This window comes from Dipodomys ordii, unplaced genomic scaffold (genome assembly GCF_000151885.1).
Source record: "Dipodomys ordii isolate 6190 unplaced genomic scaffold, Dord_2.0 Scaffold34, whole genome shotgun sequence".
In the NCBI taxonomy this organism is placed as follows: domain Eukaryota; kingdom Metazoa; phylum Chordata; class Mammalia; order Rodentia; family Heteromyidae; genus Dipodomys; species Dipodomys ordii.
In genome coordinates, this window is record NW_012267250.1 from 9,039,333 (window position 1) to 9,064,345 (window position 25,013).

General features: G+C 39.3%; 1 protein-coding gene across 2 annotated transcripts in view; it reads right to left on the minus strand.

The window, feature by feature from the left end:
- Positions 1-25,013, minus strand: part of Rhobtb1 (Rho-related BTB domain containing 1) — a 136,788-nt gene that overhangs the window by 8,529 nt on the left and 103,246 nt on the right. For both annotated transcript variants that reach the window (XM_013017238.1, XM_013017239.1), the window contains exons 6-9: positions 11,386-11,571; positions 8,246-9,216; positions 5,919-6,037; positions 1,354-1,504 (exon numbers count right to left, since the gene is read on the minus strand). In XM_013017238.1, the coding sequence (XP_012872692.1) occupies positions 1,354-1,504; positions 5,919-6,037; positions 8,246-9,216; positions 11,386-11,571 (1,427 nt within the window). The remainder of the gene's footprint in view (positions 1-1,353; positions 1,505-5,918; positions 6,038-8,245; positions 9,217-11,385; positions 11,572-25,013) is intronic.

A 25,013-nucleotide genomic window follows, 5' to 3' on the forward strand; every position in this document is an offset into this window, starting at 1 on the left:
GTAACAAAGAAACCTGGAGTTCACTCACGAAGTTTCTTTGGGCCTGTTATTATTATTATTTTTTTCATGGAGAACTCAATCCTATGTTCTCCATGCCAGTTATAATATTTAAGCAAAAAGTGGCACAAAACCATGACTGGTCACAAATCCTGTTTGGCACACTTGTCAAAATTGCTTTTGGTCATTTCAAATTACCCTCAAAGGACAAACATTTGTAAAATCTGTGGATAGTTAGATGGGCTGGAAAATCTTCTAGAGTTAGTGTTTAAAACTTTGAGTAGTTTAAGTCATTTAGATCTCGGGTTCAGGTATATTGATTTAAAAGACCTAAAGAAATACAATAGTGATGCTTCAAATTTTTCTATAGAGGAAAAAGTAGGGTGAAGGACTTTGATTTCCAGTTAGTTAGTGAATAGTAGAATCCTGGAAGACAGGGGATTTCATTTTTATCTAAAATCTTGCCAGGCAATGAACTGTGCATGGGACGGGCTGGTCTGTACTATCCTCATTTCCAGTTGCTCAGTTATTCAGTTAGAATTTATGTAGGGAAACTAGGGAACAAGGCAGGAGCTGTCTTGCTCTGCAGTCATAGTTACTAGGATCAACCCAATATAGTGAAAAACACCCAGATTGCTCATTGACCCCACTGAGGGATGAAGAGTTTATTTTTTGAAAAGATATTTAAATGCCCACCTTCTATATAGACTTGCTTCTGCTTAACCAACCGAACATATTTGGAATCACAGATTAGACTTTTGAAGTTAAGCCAAATCTTCCTTTTTCTTCTCCCCCACCCCTCAAAATGAAGGCGACAGTGTCAGAACATTTTCTAAAACAGCTTTAAGCAAACCACTTACATTTAAAAAGGGGGAACCCTGAGATGCATGGCTCAGGTTAGCTAAAGACCAATGTCTTTGAATAGAAGGGTCAGGTCTGGAAGCAGGCAATCTGGCTCTGTTCTAATCTAAGGCATCTCCTGGCTTAAATACCATGCCTATGCATACGTTTTGATGATACTGTTGACATCATATTCCCCAGTCCACCAATGACTTCACAGGATATAGCATGTGCCTCCAGGAAGGGGTCTTATGTTATTCCCTTTTATATTTGCTTCACCAAACAGGGCCTGCTCCCAAATAGGTGCTTATGAATGGTATGTTGGATTAGATTGTCTGATAGATTTGATCAGCTTGTATCACCTATGTAAGACAGTGCCGTTTGTGGGGGGAAGGGATGAAAACAAATTTTGCTTTCCTAGAAATCTTAGTTTTTGTTTACATGTTTCCCCCTGCTCCCCCCCCCTCTGATAAATGTGACAGTCAGACACTGCACAACCCAAGCTATCAGCCTTACCTGCCAGTGCAACCAAGTGTGGCAGGCAAAATCTGTTTGCCAAGGCAATTAGTTCCAGTGGATCCAGATCCAAGGTGGGGGACAACTGCTTGGTATAGAGATAATCCAACACTGCTTGCATTGACATCTTGTTTATGTTCGGGAGATATACCTGAAATATTATAGGCAAAGCTGAATTCTGCTGGAGAAAGTTTTAGACTCTGCTGCTTATAAATATCCCAACACTGTGAATCCATGCTGGCAAGTCTCAGGTACCTGCTTTGAGAAGGCACATAGAAGCCACCCAATATTTATGGGTGTAAACACAACAGCTTGATTTGTAGATGACAATGGAGTGGCGCTGCCTGACAAAGCCTGATTTGGAATTTTTTAAATGGCTATCTGGATGTGTAAATCAGACAAATGGGTTGTAAATGTATGGTGACATTTGAGCCTTCCTTGCCAAGTACCCGAGAACTCTCTATTGTGGAGAAAGAAATCTCCTAGCAACATGACAGGTGTTGGGGGAGCTGCAATCCACTCTGTTGCCAACACAGGACGAAGCCTGGCTCTTTTAAGATGTCCAAATAGAGAAAGAACAACTGCTTCTGTAGCCACAGTGACTGGCTTGTTTTTGATGTCCTGTTAGTAATATTAATATCATATACACATTCTGTTATTTTGTTTTCCTGCAACCACATGGACTCAGAACTCCTGGAACATGATTAGGTCTCTGTAAATTCATAGTATCCAAAGGACATCTGGGTTTGGGTTGGTTGGTTGGGATGGTTCACTGTTTCTTGTAGGATTCCTCAGGTCTTTTCCCTGAGTGTCTGGGACACTGTTGACATAAAGGCAATGGTAGGGGCAGGGAATGCCTGGGAAATTCAGTTCTAGATGGATGGGCCTGGGTCAATTTGGGTGTACATTCTTTACTTTCCCTAATTAACCCTGTGAGAAAGGCCTTGTGGTGCTACAGGATAGTACCACTTGGCCTTTCTGTTGGAATGTGGATGACGACAAAAGTGAACCTTACTAGAAGACCTTCTCCATACCAGCCACTGTGCTGAGCTTTCCATATATCTCATTTGGTCCTTGTATCCACACTAGGAGGAAGGCTATTTTGATTTCACAGAAAAGGAAATTGAAGTTCAGGAACAGTATGTCATATTTCAAAGGTCACAGAGCCAGGAAGTAGTGACTGGGATTTAAGCTCAGGAAATAAAATTCTGGTGCATGTTCTGAGTTGGTGTGTAGTACCAGAAGTCCTTACTGGCAATGGTTTGGGTTATAGAACAATGAAGTGTTGTTTCAGGAATGGTTTTTAACATTGAGACCCTTCCCCTTCCCTCTTCCTGTTCCCCCCTTCCTCCTTCCCCCTCCCCCCCTTCCCTCTTCCCTCTTCCCTCTTTTTCTCCCTTCTTTCCTTCCTCCAGTTTCTGGGTTTTGAAAGTTATCTGAATTTTTAGGATTGTTTGCTAAGAGTGTTTTCTAATTCATCCCTCAAAGAAAAAATAAATTCCCATTAGAAATACAAATGTGAAAATGACTATCTTAAGTGAAAAATAAGTTATTTCTGGCAACAGGATTCCAGTGAGTGATCCCGCTCTAATACTTCTGGTGTCCTCAATGTTCTGATGTTTGTCACTACCCAAGAGCCGCTGTTTCCCTTTTTCCTTCATAACAGTTTTTGAAAGGATGCTTCTGTTAGGCAAATAGTCGGGTACCATCAACAGTAACTATCACAGGAGAAGAATGGAAATGTTAACAGCGACTAGCATTCTTTGGGTACAACTGGCTGATGGAATTTCATGCACAATTTTGTTACTTGGTCCCATGGGTTTGTCTTTTGAATGGCTTGAATCTTCATGTCCATACCAACCCTAGCTATGAAGTGTGTAGTCCTTATGAAGCAGGGATGTTGAAGCTGGCTGGTGCCATCTTGGCCATGTAGTGGATAGGGAATTGAATTTAACTGGCACCATCTTGTCTTCATGGTGGAAGAAGGGTAAGTCCCACCTCCCAGGTGAATTCCAAGAGGCAGGGGCAGACACTTGGACAATAGGTTACTGGGCCTGTCAGTCCTGTGCTTTGAACTCGAGAGACACTCGAGTTTCCTGTGACCCTGCTCCCTGACCTTGACTCTATTTAGGCCCCGAACAGCTCAGGATTGGGATGCCATGTGCTAAGTCTCCTATATCTCCTGGCTTTCCTTTGGTCAACATGGCATCCCATTTTAGCTCTCCATTGGAGCTGATCTGGTTTGTTGGTATTGTTTTTCTGCTCTTTCTTTCCTCTCCTGCTCTCATGGCTCAGTTTTTTTTTTTTTTTTTTTGGACAGTGTTAAGTGTATTTCCAGGGCTGCAGGTGACAAGAATCCATTTGCAGTCACTAGCTTTCTAATAAAGACTCCCAATTTGACCTCTCAAAATGTGGCTTCTGTTTTCTCTTGTTGTGCATCATTTCAGGATGGCACACTAACCAGGTAGCCACCTCTAGGAAGGTAAAAAAAAAACCCACAAAAACACAAAATAAAAACATGTGCATGTTCACTTTTGTTGCCAAGTTTTTGTTTTGGTCACCTCGAATGCACAGTTTAATCTGGAGAAGATTACAGTCCATTCTGTGACGGGATAAAGGGGATTAGTATTCATGAGGTCAGTGCTGACAGTGTCTCTTTGTGCCTGGGTTCCTGACCTTGATCAACTTTGCTCTGCCCAGTTAACAGCAGGCTCTCCGCTGGACCATCAGCAGAGGCATTTCAGTATGCTGGAACATGACCAGGAGCTAGCTTCCCAGATCTTTGTCTCTGACAACTGTAGTCAATAAAATGGCAATTGGAGGAGGTTTTTACTAATCAGTGGTTACCACAACATTTCCTCGGAAGTAAAAGGAAAGGAATATAATCCGCATCCACCATGACTGGTGGCAGGCACCCATTTACTTAAGGCTTAGAAGTGCTTGACAAGAACTGACTTGCACACTGCGTGGTATTACTGGGTCTTCCAGATGGAGATTGGAGCTCAGAAAGGTTAAGTCAGTTATCCGAGGCCATCAACTTGTAAGTGAAGGAGTTGTTATTTAAGTTCCGTAATGCTTAAGTAGTTACCCTCGCAAAGCCGGACCATCTAATAAAAGCCCTCAATACCATTGACCACACGCGAGACTCAGCGTAGTTACAAGTGAGAAGCTCCTGATTTATAGAGCTTGTCAGACAGCAGAATTTGTCATTGGGATAATTCTAACATTTCTGCTCTAAAACAGCAGACAGTCTTGTGCTGGGAGCTGGTTTAGGAGAAGCTCAAGTTTGTTCTGGAAGCAGGAGGGTGCCCTAGTGACCTTCTCCACCCCAGCCATCCCAGGCTTGTGATTCTAGGGTTGGTTCCCCACTTAGGGATGCAAATGCAGGGCCCAGGTCACAATGGGACAGCTCAGATTTCCCATAAGCACCCCTTTTGAAAAGTTAGCTATTGTTTTCTGTATTCCTTTTGAAAGTTCAGAGAGATGCTGAGATAAGGGAAACAAGCTTCTTAGGACAATAAACTTGATGGGGTGTCCCCATGCTTTCTTATTTTTTTCATTTTTTAAAGAGGTTAAAAAATAGTTGCAAAACTCAACAAAAGTTCTTGTTGGCTCCTAAAGTTAGAAATGCCTGAATACAATTGTTTTCCAACAGAGTTTGGGAAAAGATAAGGGCAGTGTTTCCGAGATACTGCTTGCTCTGTTCTAAGAGCACAAGTCCTTTTGGAACATCTGTGGCCAAAGAACGCTTTACTTTTGTGAACTGGAAAATCATCATTGTCTCTTATGTTCTGGACTTTTTTTTTTTTTTGTCAGTCGTGGGCCTTGAACTCTGGGCCTGGACGCTGTCCCTCAGCTCTTCAGCTCAAGGCTAGTGCTCTACCACTTGAGCTACAGCACCACTTCCGGTTTTCTGGTGGTTTATTGGAGATAAGAGTTTCACGGTGTTTCCTTCCCGGGCTGGCTTTGAACTGTGATTCTCAGATCTCAGCCTCCTGAGTAACTAGGATTACAGGCGTGAGCCACCAGTGCCCGGCTCTGGATTTTTTTTTTTTTTTTGCACTAGGGATTGGTCTCAGGGCCTCACACTTTCAAGTACTCTACCACTTGAGTCATACCTTTGGTTCTTTTTGAGTTTTAATTTTGTCTGTTTTCTAGGCAGGGTTTTGAGCATTTGCCTAGGCCTTCCGAGATGCTTCTACATCTGCCTCCTGAGTAGTCAGTATTAAAGGGAAGTGTTACCATGCCCAGGTCATACATAATTTTGGTATCATGTTGTGACCTTCTGTGGACAGTATAGCTGACCAGGCCTCCTGGTTAAGAAAATATGTAAATATCAAAAGATAAGTTGCATGTCAAGCACACATGTGCTCAATAGAATGACCAAGAAGAATTTGTAGCTCCTTAAGCTACAGATTTATCCAAAGGAGATTTACAACTCAAACATGGCTCGAGGAGCTATTTCATGGAAGTAGTTGAGAAATGAGATCAGCTGGATAAACACTTCTCCTAAGCAGACACACACATTAGTAAGGTTGCCACTAATCATTTAATAAGACACCTACCTCACTTTTGGCACTTTCCACAAAGGATCCCCCAAACATGGCGGCCATCCACTCACAGCTACAGATCAGCAGTGGCTTGTGGGCACTGATGGCTCCATCATCCAAGGTAAATGTCACATCTGCCAAAGAATCAATGAATGAGCCAGCTTTGCTGATAGTTCAAGCCATGACTTCTGCTCTACCCACATCCACTAACCTCTATCTGCCACTCTTCTGTATCTACTCACTGATGGTATCAGCCTTCACTTTTGGCACAGCCATCTCTCACATTAAGAAACAGATATTTCAAATGCATTACAACCAAAATTCTCTGAACCAAAATGTCACAGAGTAGGAAAAACTTCATACATGAAGAACAGTGGACCAGAAGTATTTTGGGATTTTGAATTTGTTCAGACTTTGTTTTATCTGCATATACATAATAACATCCTATTGATGTGAAATGTTTAAATACAAAATTTACTTATGTGTCAGAGTCATGTAGCCCAAAGGCAATTAATTAGTTAGCCATTTAATTAATTTGATTGTACTAGGTTGGAAATCAGGGCCTTGTCCTTGATAAGCAAACACTCTACCACGTAGAGTACCATGGACTCAGCCTCTGAAGGTAATTTTAGACATTATTTTTTATGTATCTACATTTGACTATGACCTATCAAATGAAGACAGATGGAGAACTTTCCACTCTTTGCCTCTGGGAAGTTCTGGCCTTAGGTACATTTCTGATTTTGAATTTTCAGACTAGGGATGTTCAGTCTATACAAGGATAGTTTATTTATCCATTAGTAACATTTTGCAATGTTTGATTCTAGGTAAATGTGTGTAGAGTTTTTAAGTAGATAATATGACACTTCTAAGTACTTTATTATAAACTTTCTAAAAATAAGAATATTATCTAACATAATATAAATATATGGATATATAATTATTTCACCTAAGAAAATGGAACATAATTCCTTAATGTTATTTACTAGTTAGCTCAAATTCAAATTTCCCTAATCATCTTTAAAGTTTATTTCATTTTTTGTGTGTGTGTGCCAGTCCAAGGGCTTGAGTTCAGGGTTTGGGGGCTGTCCCTGAATTTCTTTTACTTTACTTTCTAGCACTCTAACATTTGAGCCACAGTTCCATTTCTGGCTATTTCTGAGTAGTGTATTGGAGGTAAGAGTCTCACAGACTTTCCTGTCTGGGCTAGATTCAAACCGCAATCCCAAGAGCTCAGCCTCCTGAGTAGCAAGGATTATAAGCACGAGGCACTGGCACCTGGTGCTGATTTCACATTAAAAAAAATAGTACTGAGTTTCTAATCCCACATGAGTTTTTCTCTGCATCAAGGAGAGGATGATATATCCAACTAACTTAGTGAAAGTACACTGCTTAATTTCCTATAGGTTTGTACTATGTTCATTTGATTAACTTTCAAGACTGCTTCTATACATCAATAGGAAATACTTGAAGTAAATATTACTCATAAGCTTTAAAATTAATGAAGAGATTTAGTAAGTAACCACTTACTAAATGTACCATGATGGGGATTGAATGATAAAGACAAAAATAGAAGTGTCCACATAAATAGAAGTCAGGAAGTTAATTTTTTGCAATGGCATTCACAATCACCCACACCCAGAGGACAAGTTTAGAACAAAAATACAGCAAGTGATTAAGACTGTACTATCTTACAAGCCAGAATCAGTCACTCTGACTTTCAGTAGTCTACCAGTGTGCCTAAGCAGATGCAGAAGAGCATGTGTGTGGTACATGCCATAGTTATCAAAGACAAAGGGTATAGAAACTATGGAGGAGCTGGGCCAAAGAGTGGAGAGCAGAAGAGGAGAGAGGTTGAAATGCACAAGGTAGTCTTCATGGGAAAGGAAGGCCAGGACTTCAGTAGCCTGAGGTCACTCTTGAAGAGCCAAAGGAGAAGAGAGCTGGTCATGAATGGACCCTGGAAGGGAGTTTTAAGGATCAAGCAGATTGGGGATGGGCTCAGGGACATCTGATCTATCCCGAGGAACAGCCATTGCGATTTTAGGGAACAGATTTCTGCAGCCACAAAAGCTTGGGTTCAACTTATTGCCTGTGTTACCATGCAGACATTAATCTCTTTGTATCTCAGCTTCTCCATATGCAAGATGGAGAGAGTAGCCTGAAGTAGGATGAAAATTAGATAAGATGGCATCTATGGCTTAGAAAGTTACATGGAAGGGGGCGGGGAGGGAAGGGCACTCCTAAGTGTTACCAGCAATATCCTTTCCTCTGCTCATTTTGGCAGTGTTTGATAAAATGCCCTTGGAAGGCTAGATGGCTCCCCCACAAGCCCTGCTCACCTGAGAAGGTCCCCTTGCTGAGACATTCTTTTATCCGGTTGGCTTTCCTGACATGAAAGGCTTTCGTAATCTCCTGGTTCATAAAGGCTTCCTTGTTCATGATGTTTTCCACCATCATCCTCAAGTCAAACATCTCTAGTACCTCTGCGATCTGGGCTAGCCCCACTAAATCCTTTTCCTTTTCATCCAGTTGCCCTGTATATAAAAACTGGAGCAAGGTCCGGAAAGGGCCTGACTGTACAGACGAGTCCATCCGGACTATTGTCATGGTGCCCACACGTTTGGAGATGGGATTGACTTGCATTTCCTTGTGTATGCTGATGAACCCTTTACTCCAGCCTGACAAATTCTGCATCTCAGCAACTGTGCCCTCTTCCAGTCCTAAACTGTCTGGCAAGTCCTTGCTGGAGAAGGTCCCTTCATCAGCCTGCGGTGTCCTTGGGGGGCCCTCCTGCCCTTCCTCATCTGGGTCAAGACTCAGCATCTGTTCCTGGAGATCCTTACTTTGCCTCTCTTGCTCACAAACTCCCTCACCCCAATTTGGGGATTCTTCACGTTCCATTAAAAAAAGATCGTAAAACTTGGAAGAAGAGGTAGCAAGGTAAATTCGATGCGCAAAGATGTGCTCCTGATCCTGAAGAATGAACAGGACATCGGCACACAGAGGATTGTCCAGTAAACAGGCGGCTTCATTCATCCCTGTGGAAGGACAGTCTGGAATTCTGATGACCGGTGGAGGGGCCTTTGGAGGTAGGAAAGGTGCCTGAAGTAAGGGCTTCTGGACTTTCTTTAAGTGGGATTTCCAGAACTGAAGGTGCCGGCGTGAAATTAGCGCTGCACGGATTGCGTTGTCAAACACATCCTTGATTCCAAATTGGTCAAATACACTTGTCTCATAGTATGGGATACCAAGTTCCTTGGCAACCTCTCGGCCTTTTTCTGGGGGCAAAATATCCCCTCTCTTTATGGGCCTGAAACAGAATATTTAAAAAAGTATAATTGGGCTTATTTTATAAGAGAAAAAAAACTAGCTAGTATCTATCCAAGCACCTAATTAAATTATGCATTTAAAGTCTTATTTAGGCTTTAATAAGGCTCTTGAAGATGCTATTGTATTAATATAAGCAATTAAAAAAACCTATTGTGAATTACAGGTCTTCCAAGTATAAATTTATAACCACAGGGGAAAAATGCTTTCAGTATTAACCACAAGAAGTTAAGTATAATCCTTTTATTGGCTCTTTGTTCTTCAGTAGTTTATCTAATGTCTTTGAGCTTTGGTTTTCCCATTTGTAAAACAGGTACAATAATACTGAGTAGCTATACTTTAAAGAACTACTGAAAGATTTAAGTGAGAAAAAATACCTTGCTTAGTTACTTGGTCCACTGTGCTCCAATAATGATATCATCATTAATACTACCTTTACCATCATCTCCATCATTATCATCATGATCATGATCATGATCATGATCATCATCTTAAATTTAAACTACACCTTTTAACTTTAAAATTTCACATTTACATATTTTATTTGAGTCTCTATATGTTATTTTCATTCTATGCTTTGCAGAAACAGGCAGGAAGTTAGAAGGGTTTGCTTAGAATCACATTTACAAATTATTGTAGATCTTTACTAAGCAATTGAATGTAGCTTTTCCTATACTTGATAAATGATCTATATCCAATAGCTTATTAGGTTTTCTCTAGGGGGTTCATGAATTGGCTTTCATATTTTTTCACCTTATTCTCTTCTTCTACTTCCTTCATTAGGTTTTCATCATCTTTTGGGTAGAGTCGTGAAATTTTGCTCAAGAATACTCATTACTGCAAGAAATGTCCTTAAATAGCACAAGAATATACTGGCAATTCTGAATTAATTTCTTTTGATTTCACAAAGCCTGTGGCCTTTTGGCATACAATCTCATCAAAGCCAGTAAAGCCAATACAATCAGTGTAGGGTTGGGGTTATAAAATAATCTGGTAAAGGGTCAGATAGTATCCAGAGCATGGAAAAGATGTGATTTGTTATTACAACTCCTCAAAAAGCACGTGCTTGATTCTGAGACATTGTCTTAGGTACTGATATTCTTAAATAAAATTTACTATCTGAAAGAGTAAGGCTTGAATAACCTGCTTCATAAAATTGTCTTAGAATTGCTATGTAGCAAGGCCTGTCTTGTTCACTCTCTTTACAGGTCTGTAATCTTCCTTCAGTCATCTACATACCCATGTGGCTTTTAATATGGATTTAAGAATAGAAAGATTGTGAAGACTGAACAAAAAATGCTTTCAGAAATTTTATTCAAAACATACTGAGAATGCTAGTGTGTTCTTTTCCACTAAGAGCACAGAAAATGGTGCCCCTAGAAAATTTTGTGACAAGTAGGCCAACATCAAAGCAAGGTTTTAATATAAAATTTTTTGAAAAGTTATGTTCTCCAGAAAAAAAATATATATACACTTCGAAAAGACAAATCTGTTTTGTACAAAGGGAATTTGAGGCACAGCAGGTTTCAAAAACATTTATTTCTCCCACAAAATTAATATCCACATTGTATAATAGCAAAACAAATCAATCTTCAAGTATTTTTTAAAACAGTATATAACACTTTATAATGACTGAAGACATTTGTTGGCTTTTTTTGTGGAACTGTTAGGTTCAAAATGATTTTTGGATTAGACACTGTCCTCTTGCCATTGAATTTCTTTCACAGGTTAGGCTCATGAATATGAGCAAGTGCCTTGATTTTTCTTAAAGCCACACATGCCTGACTCACTGTGAGCATTAATTTACTTTATTATAATAGTGATGTCAAAATGACATTATTACAGGCCGCTAACATTTTATGTACTATTTTATACATTAGAGAATATTTCTGTCACATAATTTCATACCTAGAGGGTTCACTTAAGCACTGGCCAACCATATTACAAAGACGAATTGTGACGTGAGAAATGAAGGTGGGTATGGGAGGGGGTCAGGGTAATCGCTTCAGGTTTAACCACTTAACTGAAAGCATATGGCTGGTTGATGGGGGGGGGTGTCCCAGAACCACTGAAACACAGAGTGTGGGGATCCAGAGACCCTTGCTCTCTCTGATTCTTATTTTGAGCAACAAAGTATGAGCCCTTGGCTTACCTGGCTAATGGGCGTCTGGCTCGATTAACAGCCTCCAGATCAGCATAGCGGAGATCCAGCTGGCAGCCAACTAAGACAACAGGTGTGCGAGGGCAAAAGTGTTTGATTTCTTGATACCACATGGTTTTCACATGATTTAGGGAATTGGGATTAGCGATGGAAAAACAGAGTACCACAACATCAGATCTAAAAGGAAACCACAAAAGAAGCCCGTGATGCCTTTTCTCACTTTTTTCTTTTACTATCATGGTACCTTTTTCCCCTCCCTCCATTCACCTAATGCCAGCTCATGTCCCAGGAACCAAAAAAAAACCCAAACAAAAGGACCAGATATTCATTATTATTCATGCAAACAGCCGGATAAGCCCCCACATTCCAGCACCAACACAGCCTAATGGTCCATTTCCATATCACACAGCAAAATGCATATGCACTGAAGTTTTTTTTCCAGTGAAGTTACTTCTAGAAGAGATAGCTATACCAACTTAACTCAGTCCTGGAATCATGACATGCTGAACTATTTCTGCTCCCAAGAAATAGTTTCAAGAGAAAAGAAAAACAATTAAAAAAAAACCCGACCTTTTACTCATTTAAACACAAAAGGTGATGATGATTCAACCCGATGAGATAAAGCAAACACTTTCCACATTGCTGAAAATGTAATGAGTATTTGCTGCAAACAGTCAGCAAATACACAGAAGGATTTCTGCCCTTCTTCCCACGTACTCACACGTACAGAGCATAAGCACTCATCTGTTTCCAAAAAGAGAGGTCCTGAGTTTGCAGGAATTTTGACTTTTTACTAGGTATAAGGCAAGGAGGTAGTATTTACCATAAGATCAGGTAAAAGAGTGATGGAAGGCTACGATGAGAAAATATTGGAAGCAGGTTTCTCAAATGTTATGTGTGATACATAGCAGGTAAAATGAGTGGAGATAAACTGGGTCATAATCAGTTTTGACGTTAGGATCTTCTGATATTTACATAATAACTTAACATTCGAGAACCCAGAGAACTTTTCCATGAAACAGTTGTTTAAATACGGTGTTTGATGGACAGCTGTTAAGTTGGAATTATAAGCCATGTTTCTAGGTTAAGCTATACTGCATGATGACTTTCAAAGCAATGAGACAGATACACATTAAGATAGTTATATGCAAGAATTCAAAACAATCCTAGAGCTAAGTTCAGAAATAAACTCCTTTAATTTTTATTAGATGTTAATTTATTGCCTTTATAGTTAACGTAATGAGAAGGATCAGTGGAGGAATCAAAATACCTTCTTTTTAAATCATTTATGAGCTTTCCCTCCTACATATCAATGAAGACAAACAAATATATGCAGGCAACCATAAAATTTCTAAAAATAATCATTTGCAATGCAGAAAACTGCAGGGTGCTTACATTAAAAGTAACTCACAAGTCGAATCTTTAATTTATACCCAAGAAAAATAACATCAGACCTCAGCAAATAAAGGGAAAGTCCTGAGTTTAAAATATTTCCAAATCATAAAGAAAACTGAGACTCTAAAGTCGATGAACATATTAGTTTGCATAGTTAAAATCTTCTGGATAAAAAGGTATTATCAAAGCTTCTTGGGTGTTGGGATAATATGTGTAAAAAATGCATAAATCTATAAATGAAAGGGGAATATGTCTTGTCTTCGGGATTCTGATGTAGTTAGTGGAATATTCTATGTTCAGTCTTCCTTCTAATCAGCATAAATAACAGTATCCAGTAAAGGCAAGAAGCTTTGAATTTTACATTTTTTTACAGGATGAGTTTTCTATTATTCAAAATTCAATTTATATTTGGTATCAGATGAAATTCTGCTGAAGTCTTTGTCCTGATCATAAACAAAAGTCATCCTAAATTCTGACATAGTGAAAATAGTATGACAATAGGTGAGGTCCAATGTTACAGACAAAGAATTGAGGAAATGCATCTAGTACCTAAATATGCTATAACATGTATATTTTAAAATTTGTTGTCATCAGTGCCTTCTTTCTATTTCCATATTAAGGCACAGGATTATAAAGAAAGTCTTTTTTTAGAGCTTAATTTATATGACAGACATACAGCTAAATGTCAATCATGCTATCGAATTTTATGATGTGACCATGTAAGGTTTTGAAATCAGAGCTGGTTTGGTTGCCAAGGTTACTGTGATAACACTCATGTCACTGAACCCAGGAGCTACTATCCAGATGACCTATAAACAAGTACAGACAAGACCCTGGGGGTTGAAAAAGAAGAAGTCTTATGAGGATAGCAGTACAATGGCATCACACAATAGAAGTATGCAGGTCTGACCTCTAACTATGCATCAATACCTTCATGAATGAAATGCCAGAAAAAAGCTGGAAAAATAATTCAACGTTCTGTAAACACCTTGCCTCAAAACAATCATAAAGAAAACTGGAAGAAATACTATTTCTGAAGTGTAAAGAACTTACTAGTCAAAATTCTCTGTGTATTGTGCAATGATGTATATTTTGATTTTTTTTATTGTAGTTTCATCTGGTTCTTAGGAGGATATATTTCCCTTGTTTTACACAAAGGCAGTTAAAAAAATAAGATCGCATTTTAACTACCAACTAGTCTTTCGTTTAATTCAGGTGTATCTAAATAAAAACGCAAGCCAAGGAAACTAGATTTGCAGATTACACACATAGTCTGCCATAGGAATATAATATCTGAAACCCGATTTCAACCTAGAGGCTAAGAATCAATGGACAGAGATGGAGCTGTAGAAAGGTGTTACTTTGATACAGTCCTTTTGTACATTCTTCCCTCACTACTTATCAGTGTCCTCTCTGATATAAACACCTACACAATTAAGTACCTGTTTGAGAATGCCATTTATCCCCTCAAGATTTGAGCCATTTTTTTCTATCTAGTCACAGAAGGCACAAAACCTGCAGCTAAGAATATCTCCAGCTTTAGGCAGAATTCCAAGGAACTAGAGATATTAAATAACTTTTAATCAAAACATTCATTCCTGTGTGGAGACTGTTCAATGTCTGACATACGCTCATGTTTTAAAATGCCATTCCTGGGAAAGATAAAAAGGAAAGAGCAAGTTCTTACAATTCCCATTTCCATGGTTCTGTTACTTTCTTGTGTATGTATTTTAAAGAGTGAGTTTAACAATAATTGGGGAGGGTATGATGAGGACATTTTCACATATTAGGCAGAAGGAACAGTTTAGAAATGACCTCAGGGGTCCTATTTCAGCTGTAAAAAGACTGATAGGATTGAAATGGAATCCTACAGTTATTGGAGCAGAAAGCACAAGGATGTAAGAACGCAGCGGCAGAGCACTGGGTGGAGACGACTCTGGACTGCAGGGCTTGAATATTGAGAAGGGGGAGGAAGATGTTTAGAATGTTTATTTTACTGATTTTTACTTAGAAAAATTCACAACTGAGCTGCATGGCTTCATTAGAGAAGCACAAAGAACTAAGAGAGAGCATGGACCAATCGTGTGGACTAAATAAACATGATTTTTTTTTTTAAAAGGAAAAACATGAGTTCTTGTTCCAAAGGGGGAACTATCAATATAATAGTTTCATTTCAGAACTAACATCAAATAATGCCCGTGAAATAATATTTTGATTACTTAACGAAATGATCCAAAGTAAATCAATGTGCTGGAACAATTGGGAATCTCCAGTTTCACAGGGCAACAGAAGGGAGATCAAAAAGAAACTAAGTCATCCAAATATGCTGGTGCTGATAAAGCCAAGCTTGGTTGTGTCCATTTTTCTTTAGATATTAAAGGAACCAAGAAAGCATTTTTAAAGTTATTTTTCAAGGGGGAACACTGGCCAAAGATAGCATGTGAATGATTGGCAAAGATACTTGGATAACATAAGAGGGTGCATGCAAAATTGGGACTAATCTTCATTGGAGGATTAAGGGAAAAAAAATACATTAGCTTGGCCTAAGCCAGACTTTGAATTGCAAATACCACATATTCTCAAAGCCTGCCTTTACAGTGTCTACAGCAAAGTACAATAAAAGTTGGTGGCAAAAGACTGGCAAAAGCAATCAGAAGCTAAACTGATTCTCTAGTGTGAAGCACTAGATTCATCTTTTCAAAAAAAATTGACTGAGAAAAGGAAATGGTCATCACATTTTTATGGTTAGGAATGCATTTTTTAAGTTCTAGTAATGGAAATATTCTCTTCCCTTATTTGGGTCTATCTGTATTGTCTCGATTATCCAGCTGTGGGTCTTGGGTTTTCTTAACTGATTAATTGAAAGGATGCTCCTGAAATTATCCTTTATTTACGAGCATTGGATCAAGCCTGTGTGGTATGCAGTGCAAAGGGGAGCAGACTCCATCCAGCCCCCCAGAGAGTAAGAGTGGGCCAAATACCCTTCTCCAATATGCTCAATTCTGACTGGCCTATGGCTAGACTAATATTTGGTGGTCAAGAATAAGCTAAAAGTTATACTTATTTGAGTTCTGCCTGGGATCCCCTCTTTTTTAAAGCATAATTGTACTTTTAAGACTTTTTTTCCCTCAGCAAGGCAACAATTTACTTCTGCAGAAGAGTTTTTAAGACTTTTGTATGGTGGTAGGACTTCATTATTATGTAACTATTGCCTACTCTTAGGTTTTTAGGAAAGACTCTCACATCCTTTATATCGACAGAGATCACAGTTACGTTTTCATGGGATTTTTTTCTTTGTTGATGGACAGACATTAAGTGTCCTCCTTTGGGGCTTCAAGTTCCTTCTCCTGGCTGATAACTGAGGTAGGTTCTTTACAGAAACATTTTCAAAGCCATTCATGTGGACAACACACTGTTTCATGCAGATAGTCTCTGACAGTGCTATGCAAACAGACACATCAAAACAGCACGGAACAGCTGGGGGCATGGCACAGAAAAGAAATGTATGACGTGTGGCTTGGGAAGGTTTTAGTAGGGGAGCAGCCCAGTGTGTATGAGATGCGGAGGGAGTTGTCAGTGATGGTGCACATGACTTCCTGGAGATGGATGGGTGTGTAAGCTCACACTCATGGAGGATGGAGAGGCCTGTCAGGGAGCACCTCGCAGGAGCTCAGAGGTTGAGCAGGGCAGAACCATGCAGTGCCCTGGGTTGTGAGCAGAGAAATCAAGTCAATACTTTACCAATAGCAGTGAGGCTTCTTAAGTACAGGTGTTATATGGGGAAAACTGTCAAAACACCCTGAAATATATCCAGATTTGGGAGTCATTAGCATGCACAACTATTTCTTCCAAGCTTGTAATTGCATTTTTAGTAGGAAGCAACATTTCATTTGATCCTGGGGCTTGAACCCGGGACCTAGGCACTGTCCCCAAGCTGCTTTTTTGCTCAAGGATAGTGCTCTACCACTTGAGCTACAGCTCCACTTACAACTTTTTTTTTTAATGGTAATCTATTGGAGATAAGAGTCTCATACACTTTCTTGCCAGGGCTGGCTTCAAGCTGCAATCCCAGATCTGAGTAGTTAGGATTATATGTGTGAACTACTGGTGCCCAGCAATAGGAAGTAATGTTTTAAACCAATCTTCCCCCACCCTCCAAAATGGAGCCAAAGCAATGCATGCTCTTAAGTACAGGTAAGCTTCACCAACATCCCACAATGCCACCAAACTTGAAGGCAGACAATACTTGAACCTTAAAAGTGATTGCTTCTACCACCACATTTTGGCCCTACCAAAGAATATTGTGACATCATCCAATGGACCAGGCTATTATCATGTAATAATACCATTAAAATCTTCCCATACCTTACAGGATCACCAGGACAAGCAGAAAATGAAGTTGGGTGAAACCCATTCAATTTCTTAAAATACTTTGAACTATCTCATCTAACTTCTGACCAAGGAACACAGGATGAATTAAAATTAAATGTTAACTAGTAGAGAGGTGAAATTGAGTGGTACTAAATTCTCTCCCAAATCTACCTTGTTCTCATTCCTCTAAATTTTCCTTCCTATGGAGCTGGTGTTCTCTCTTCAGAAAGCAGGACCAATTGCAGATAGAGAAACCTCAATATTAGATAGAATGCCAGGTGGGAAGTCTCCAAAACCAGTCCTTCTCAATCTTATAAGAGCAAACTGTCAACCAACCAGACCATTTGATCACAATGAGAACAACTTTGCCCAGGCTCCTTAACAATGTCCTTGACTCTGTAAAGGTACCAGACTTGTCCCATTTCTTATTCAGTTTCAATCAACAGTCATCTAATCACTTCTTCCAGAAAGGAGTAAGTGATAAACCTCCACATATCAGACAAGGGGGACAGAGCTTTAATAGAAAACACAAACCATGGGTCCTCATCATGCCTACATTCTAATAGAAGACAGAAACAGCAGACAAGACACACAAAACAGGTAATACACTAGGTGTTGATAAGTGCCAAACAGGAAATAGAGCACAGGAAGTGGACAGACAAACTGGGAGGCAGAAGCTGCTGTTGAAAATAAGATCACTGGAGGGCTTCATTGAGAAGGTGTCATTTCTATAAGGCTCAGAAGGGAGATGACATACAGACATATGGAGGAAAAAAAGAATATAACAACAACAACAGTGGAGAGAAAGAAGCAGCTAGTACTAAGGCTCTGGGGCCAAAGCCTGTTCAGGATGTTTCCCTGATGGAGGACGGAGGTCAGGTTGCTGGAGTAGAGTGGTGAGAAAGAAAAAGGAAAATCGGAATTTATGTATAGGCATGCTGGACCGAGGAGGCTAGGACTCGTGGCTATATGGCTTTTGCTTTGAGTGAGCTGGCAATGTGTTGGAAGTTTTGATACATTTCATGTTTTAAAAAGACTAATCCATTGGTCTCATGAGAACAGATTAAGCCGGTGAGGGGAGTGGCCATGGGTCAAGGAGGAAGAAGCAGAATGAAGCAGGGGACCAGTAAGAGGTAAGGATCCCAAGAGAGGTGGCGGTGTCTGTGTTTGGCCAGATTGGGTTACAAAGCTGCTGGCAAGTGCCTGTGTGTTATATGTATGTTGAAGCCACCAGAGCTTGCTGAAAGGTCATAAAGGATCTGACCAAGTAAAGTCAAGAATGATCTAAGACTTTTGACCTGAGAACTACTCTCCTCCAAGTTCCTGGAACCGATACCTTTTTGCTCAGCATTTTAAACAATGAGTCAGGCTGAATTATGTTGTAGTCTTCCCCATTGTACTATGAATTCATTTTCAGGTACTTTTGTCCTGTATTTATTGGTTTTCTTGCCATGTCAAAATACAATTTGTAACAAAAGACAACTTCAATGAATACATATCAAATAAAAGACCTTTTGAATATTAGAGGGTCAAGCTGCAGACACAAATATGCCTGCAGACGCAAGGTATAATAGAAAGGAATTTAGACTTAAAGTAAGTTGGGCAGGGATTCAGTGTGGGTTTTCACAAAGAATAAATATAGAAAGTGAGCCATTTTATTTTTTATTGCTGAGAAACTGCCATGTAATTACTCTGGTATATGACAATGGTTAACCAGTTAATGTTAGTTTCTTCTTTAGTTATTTGAATTTATCTAAAAATCCGTTAACTCCCTTCTAATTGGGCATTCATATAACACCAGAATATCAATAGATTAACAACTTCTTCAGGAATTATATTATCTCTGGAAGCTCAGGAAATATAAAGGGACAGGCAAATTACATTGAGGATTATTTCTAGAAACTCACACAAGAATTAAACCTTAAGGAAGCTCTGGATTTCGCAGACCATCTTTTTTTTTTTTAACATACACTTCAATCAAACAAAAGTCATTAAAGAGAGCCAGGGTGATAAATTTAAGAGAACATTCACCATTTTCTTTCTTTTTCTGCAATTCATTCCGACTACACTCTCTAGGTTGGGACAGAAAGCATTTCTGGGGGAAAAGTAAAGTGTGAGAATTCTGGAAATATAATAATAAGATAGTATTAAAATTACTGGGATGACTGCTGTGAAGATTTACTAAAAAATTATCTATGGGGCTTATCTATGAACCACAAAGTACCAATTCTTGTCTAATATAATAAGTTCACATCCACCAAGAATATATCTTGTGTGTTATAATTAATGTAAATGGCAGAATGTCTTCATCAAGAGACCTTTCCCTCTTGACTGCCAGGACCAGTGAGCTAGTGAAAGAGAGGTAATCATTAATTATCCACTGAAGCCTTCAGAATTATTCCTCAGTTTCTTTTTACCACTTAACTTAGAAGTGAAAACTATGTGTTGTAGTCTATATTTCTTCACCAGAAAGTTTCAGTATAGAAATACCACAAGCTGATGGTTTCTAATTTTATTTTATAAAGCCAATGGAGCTAAAATTTAACCCAACCTTTCAAACTTGCAGTTAAGAAGAAATAGAAAAATGAACACAGGACGTTAATGTCACGAACCATGTGCACATTCTTCATTCTCTTCACCAGGCTAGTGGGCTCTGTTCACACTCTTGCAGCCTCTGTCTGAACTCCATCAATGATTTTCCCACTAAAACCCCTCCAAAATAATTTTTCTCATTTTCTAAACTATCTCCCTGGTAGCAGCCAAAACCTTACAGATCTTACAACATGAGTGAGTCACAAGTGTCTGTCAGGCCCTGATGCTACACCTCACTTGGCATTGCTATTCTCCAAAAACAGTTCCTTCTTGGGCACAGACGCTTGCTCAGGCAAGGGGTTCTTGGGTCTTAAGATGTTATCAATCTTACATCATTACGATTACATCTTACATCACATTTTTGCATTTTACATCTTACATGACAATTACATCTTACATGAAGGTGTTGTAATTTTCTAGTGAGAACCTCAGCTGTTCCATTGCCACAGAGGACGGAAGGGGCGAGACAGCAGGCTGAGGGTGGCATGGATCACGGTTTGGGTAGAGTTTTGTTAGATGATCCATCCTTGCTGAAATCCTATGCTCAGAATCCACAGATTTCTACCACAGATGCAGTTTTTGGAATTATTGGTCAGTATCGGGAATTGAATTCAAGGCCTCACACTCACTAGGCAGATAACCATGTCTCCAGCTCTTATTTTTGAAATAATTTTTGAAATTATTTGTACATATTCAGTCATGGGGCTTAAACTCAGGGCCTGGGTGCTGTCCCTGAGCCTCTTTGTGCTCAAGAGGCTAGTGCTCTACCACTTGAGCCACAGCTCCACTTGTGGTTTATGAGTCATTAATTGGAGGTTAGAGTCTCATGGGGACTTTTCTGCCCAGGCTGGCTTTGGACTGCTATCCTTAGATCTCAGCCTCCTGAGTAGCTAGGAGTAGAGGACTAGCCACCAGTGCCTGGCTAGTCTAATGTATTTTTGTTTGTTTTGGAGTATGTATATGACGGTAATAATTCACTCCACATTCTACTATTTGATGCTCCTCTCTTTGGGCAATTTAATTTACACACACACACACACACACACACACACACACGCACACACACACATATATTTAAAAATTGCTTTTATAAATGTGGAAATGATACTCAAAGGGGGGAAATGCTATAATTGGAGAAAACATTATTACTAATACTAGTAATTCTCTCTTTAATATTATTCATTCAAATTATTACCTCCACAAATATTACAAATCCAAAAACTTGGGGTAGAAAAGTAGCTTTGAAGTTATGACTCAGTATAATTGTCTTCCTTTCATGCTGCTCTTACAGCTCATCTTTCCTTTTGCTAATGCATTAAGAAGTGTCCAGGCACCAGCATTTCCTATTATCGGCTCATTCAGGTTGGTACGTCCTTTGTGACTCTTACTATAAAAGTACACCTATAATTCAGTCTAATAAGATGACTTGGAATATTTTGTATGAATATTTTGTTAGTACCTTAGAGGATCTTGTTCTATATGAATAGGTGATTGACCAATGGATTAATTCACTCTTCTGACTACTAAGTTTATTTTTTTTATTTTTTATTTTTAATTCTGTCATGGGGCCTGAACTCGGGTCTGGGTGCTGTCCCTCAGCTCTTCAGATCAAGGCTAGTGCTCTACCACTTGAGCCACAGTGCCACTTCTGGCTTTTTCTGCTTATGTGGTGCTGAGGAATCAAACCCAGGGCCTCATGGCAAGCGCTCCACCACTGAGCCACCTTCCCAGCCCCTGACTACCAAGTTTTAAGGCCAGACCTATGCAGGATCTGCCAGAGTGCTGTATGGGAACATAAAGAATAGATACCTCACCTGCGTTCTAAAGGCGACAAGAAAGACTAACAGAGTTCAGAGAGTTTCTGGGAGCATGTAACACTTATTCTCCTTCTTTGAATGTTTGTAGTAATTAACTGGCTTAAGAATATAAAAGGTGGGGCATAATTTCTAGGTGAACAGAGTATATGTTTGTGGGTCTTCTTCACAGAACTCAGTCTTACGAACATTTTGCTGCATCTAGAGCAAGACCTGAGTCCGGAAAGGGAAGCTAGGGCCCAGTCCAGGGAGCAGAGTCTGATATCCACAGTGTTATACACGCTGCATTGCACCACTCTCCTCACAATTCCCATCCAGGATAGCTGGGTACAAAGCAGATGTCACTTGAAAGCTTTATAGAGGTTTCTACTCCATTCTAGAGAGTTTTAGAGTGCACAGCTATGAAAGACAAAATGGATACTATTTGGTGGAGAAACAGAAAGCTTTCACAGAACTTAGTGTTCTCTATTTGGCTGCCACAGAGTACTTGATGAAAGGAATCTTCTTAGAAAAAGATACAAACACAGTCATGGACAAAGGACAGGTCATATGATCTGACAATGACCCACTGAATTGAAGTATCTCTCTCTGAGGGAAGAGTTTTTTGTAATAATATGATAGTGTCTCCTCACTAGCTGGGAGATTTTATATATACCTACCCCAGTTCTCATCTTCAGCTAGTAAGGCTTTGCTTCCACTTATTTCCCCTGAGTTCCAGGATGATTTATGTTTTTTAGTGAGAATTAACTTAAAGTTAAATAAATAATTGAAACACATAAAGTCTTCCATATAAACATTTCCTCATAATTTATAGATTACATTTTGTATGAAAATACTTCTCATCTTAAAATTTTTATTGGGATGCAGTTGAAATATATTAAACTTTGCATATTTAATGTCTTTAATTGGTTTAGTTTTGACATCTGTATTCCCCCTGAAACCATCACTGCACTCAAGATAACAAATGCTTCCCTTGTCCTCCAAAGTTTCCACATGTCCCTTTATACTTCATCCTTCTCTCCATCATCTGCTCTTATTATCTGAGGTTGTTATATTGCTATAGATTATGCTGCATTTTTTAGGACTGTGTATAAATAAGATGGCACAGTGTATGCTCTTTTTTTGTTAGTGGCCTTCATTCAGAAGATCTCAATGTAATCGTAATCTTCAAGGATGCCACCAGTCTAGTTTCAGTTTGGTTAAACACATCATAACGGTGTTGACCAGAGTGTGACTGAGCACCGTCGGCTTTATAATCATCTAGGTACTGGCTAAAATCAGCTGATTCATGTCTTTGGAAGTGTTATCACAAGCACTATGCATAAATGTACTCAGGTATGAGAACTAACTTAGTATAGCCTCCTAAAGAACCACTATTCCAGTTTCTTGGTCCAAGTAATAAGTCCTTTTATGTCTTTCTATTTTTTCAATAGTTTGAGCAACTTTTAGTTCTTTTTGTTTGGGGACTGAACATCTTTTTTTTTTTTTTTTTTTTATTCATGGGACTTCAACTCAGAGCCTGAACGCTGGCCCTCAGTTCTTCAGCTCAAGGCCAGTGCTTTAACGCTTGAGCCACAGCACCACTTCCGGCTTTCTGGTGGTTTATTGGATATAAGAGTCTCACGGACTTTCCTGCCTGGGCTGGCTTTGACAGCAATCCTCAGATCTCAGCTCCCTGAGTAGCTAGGATTACAGGTGTGAGCCACTAGCTCCTGACTTGGCGACTGAATATCTTTAGGACACAACTTAATTAGTATTCACAGACCTGTGGGAACTAACACATTGAAAAGTGCAGTTTAGATTGCTTTCCCACAAAGTGCATGCACCACTGCTAACTTTCTTCCCTTTGCTATTTCCTATCCATTTACAAAGCCAACTGTCAGGCCTTGGGCTAGAGAGATAGTGGGAAAGTAGCAGTCTCAAGTGTAAAATGTAACAGGGACCAAAACACTCAGTAATCCAGACGAATAATGTATTTTAAAATATTAACATTAAGCCAAATATATTCATACCAAATAAAAATATCATCAACCTAAATAAAGTCAGGATTAGTAACAGTAACAAACTTAGCCTGGAGTAGAAGCAAACATGAAACAGCAATAATGATCTTGACTTTTAAAATTTGTTTTGATTTTTAAGTTCAAGGTGATAGACTCACTCACATTGCACAGTCTCTGTCCCTGGTCCATGTCCCATGTTAGCGTTTATGGTATTATCAGGCAATTTAACCATCTTGAATCATCATTAGAATGCTACTCTGGCTTTGTGTTTAGAATATGTAGTGTATAAAGCTGACTTGAGAAAATTCTAGATGCTTTCATTGTTTCTTACTCCCTCGCATATTGGCATTAACCTCATCATAGACAAAGACACAAACATGGATCACCCATGGCTTTGAATGTTTTAAAGATCTCAGTTGAGCATTCAAAAAATGGGTGTGTTCTGTATTTAATTACATGAGCCTTCCACATGAAACCAAATCCATCTTATCTAAACAGATTCACAGAAACCACAGCTCTGATGAATGATATAATTTAGAACACATACTGTACTTTACATAAGAGCCAACAACATTTGAAAAAAAATCAGTGTGAAAGAATAAACTGTAAAATAAATTGGTTTCAACCAGATAGAAAATATGCCTTTCAAAGTGTTGAGGATTAGGGCAAGCATGTTCTCATTTTTTAGCTAAATGTTTCAAAGAAAACATGCCTCCTCCCCGCCCCCCTCCACATCCAAGATTCCAAACCACTCAAAAGAATTTTCTGGGATTTATCATCTTTACTGAAAATGGAAAGACTAGTGTATATTTAGATACTTAAAAAATGCTTGTAAATATTAGGTTATTTTGTTTCTTTTTGCTTTTCTTTTTCTTTTCTTTCTTTTTGGTCGGTCATGGGGCTTGAACTCTGGGCCTAGGGGCTGTCCCTCTGCTTTTCAGCTCAAGGCTAGTGCTCTACCACTTGAACCACAGTGCCACTTCTGGTTTTCTGAGTGGCTTATTGGAGATAAGAGTCTCACGGGCTTTACTGCCTGGGCTGGCTTTGAATTTTGATCCTCAGATCTCAGCCCCCTGAGTAGCTAGGTATTACAGGCGTGAGCCACCAGCGCCTTGGCTTATATTAGGTTATTTTCTATGGATTAAAGAAATTAAGAAAAGCACTGGAATATCTGAGTTGGAAAGAGAGAGAGAGAGAAAGAGAGAGAGGGACAGAGACACAGAGACACAGACAGAGAGAGACAGAGAGAGAATGTGTACTGGTCTTCACAGTCCACATAGGACAATGTAAGGCTTAAAGTTGTACCAAAGGGAAATTTCAAGTGAGCTTTGTCACCAGCCAAAATCCACATAGCATCACAAGATGGGAGCGGGAGAGGAGTATAGGCTTTAAAGTTGGGCCTTTCCCGTTTGTCTGTCCTTGGTCTTCTCTAAGCCTCCACTGTGAT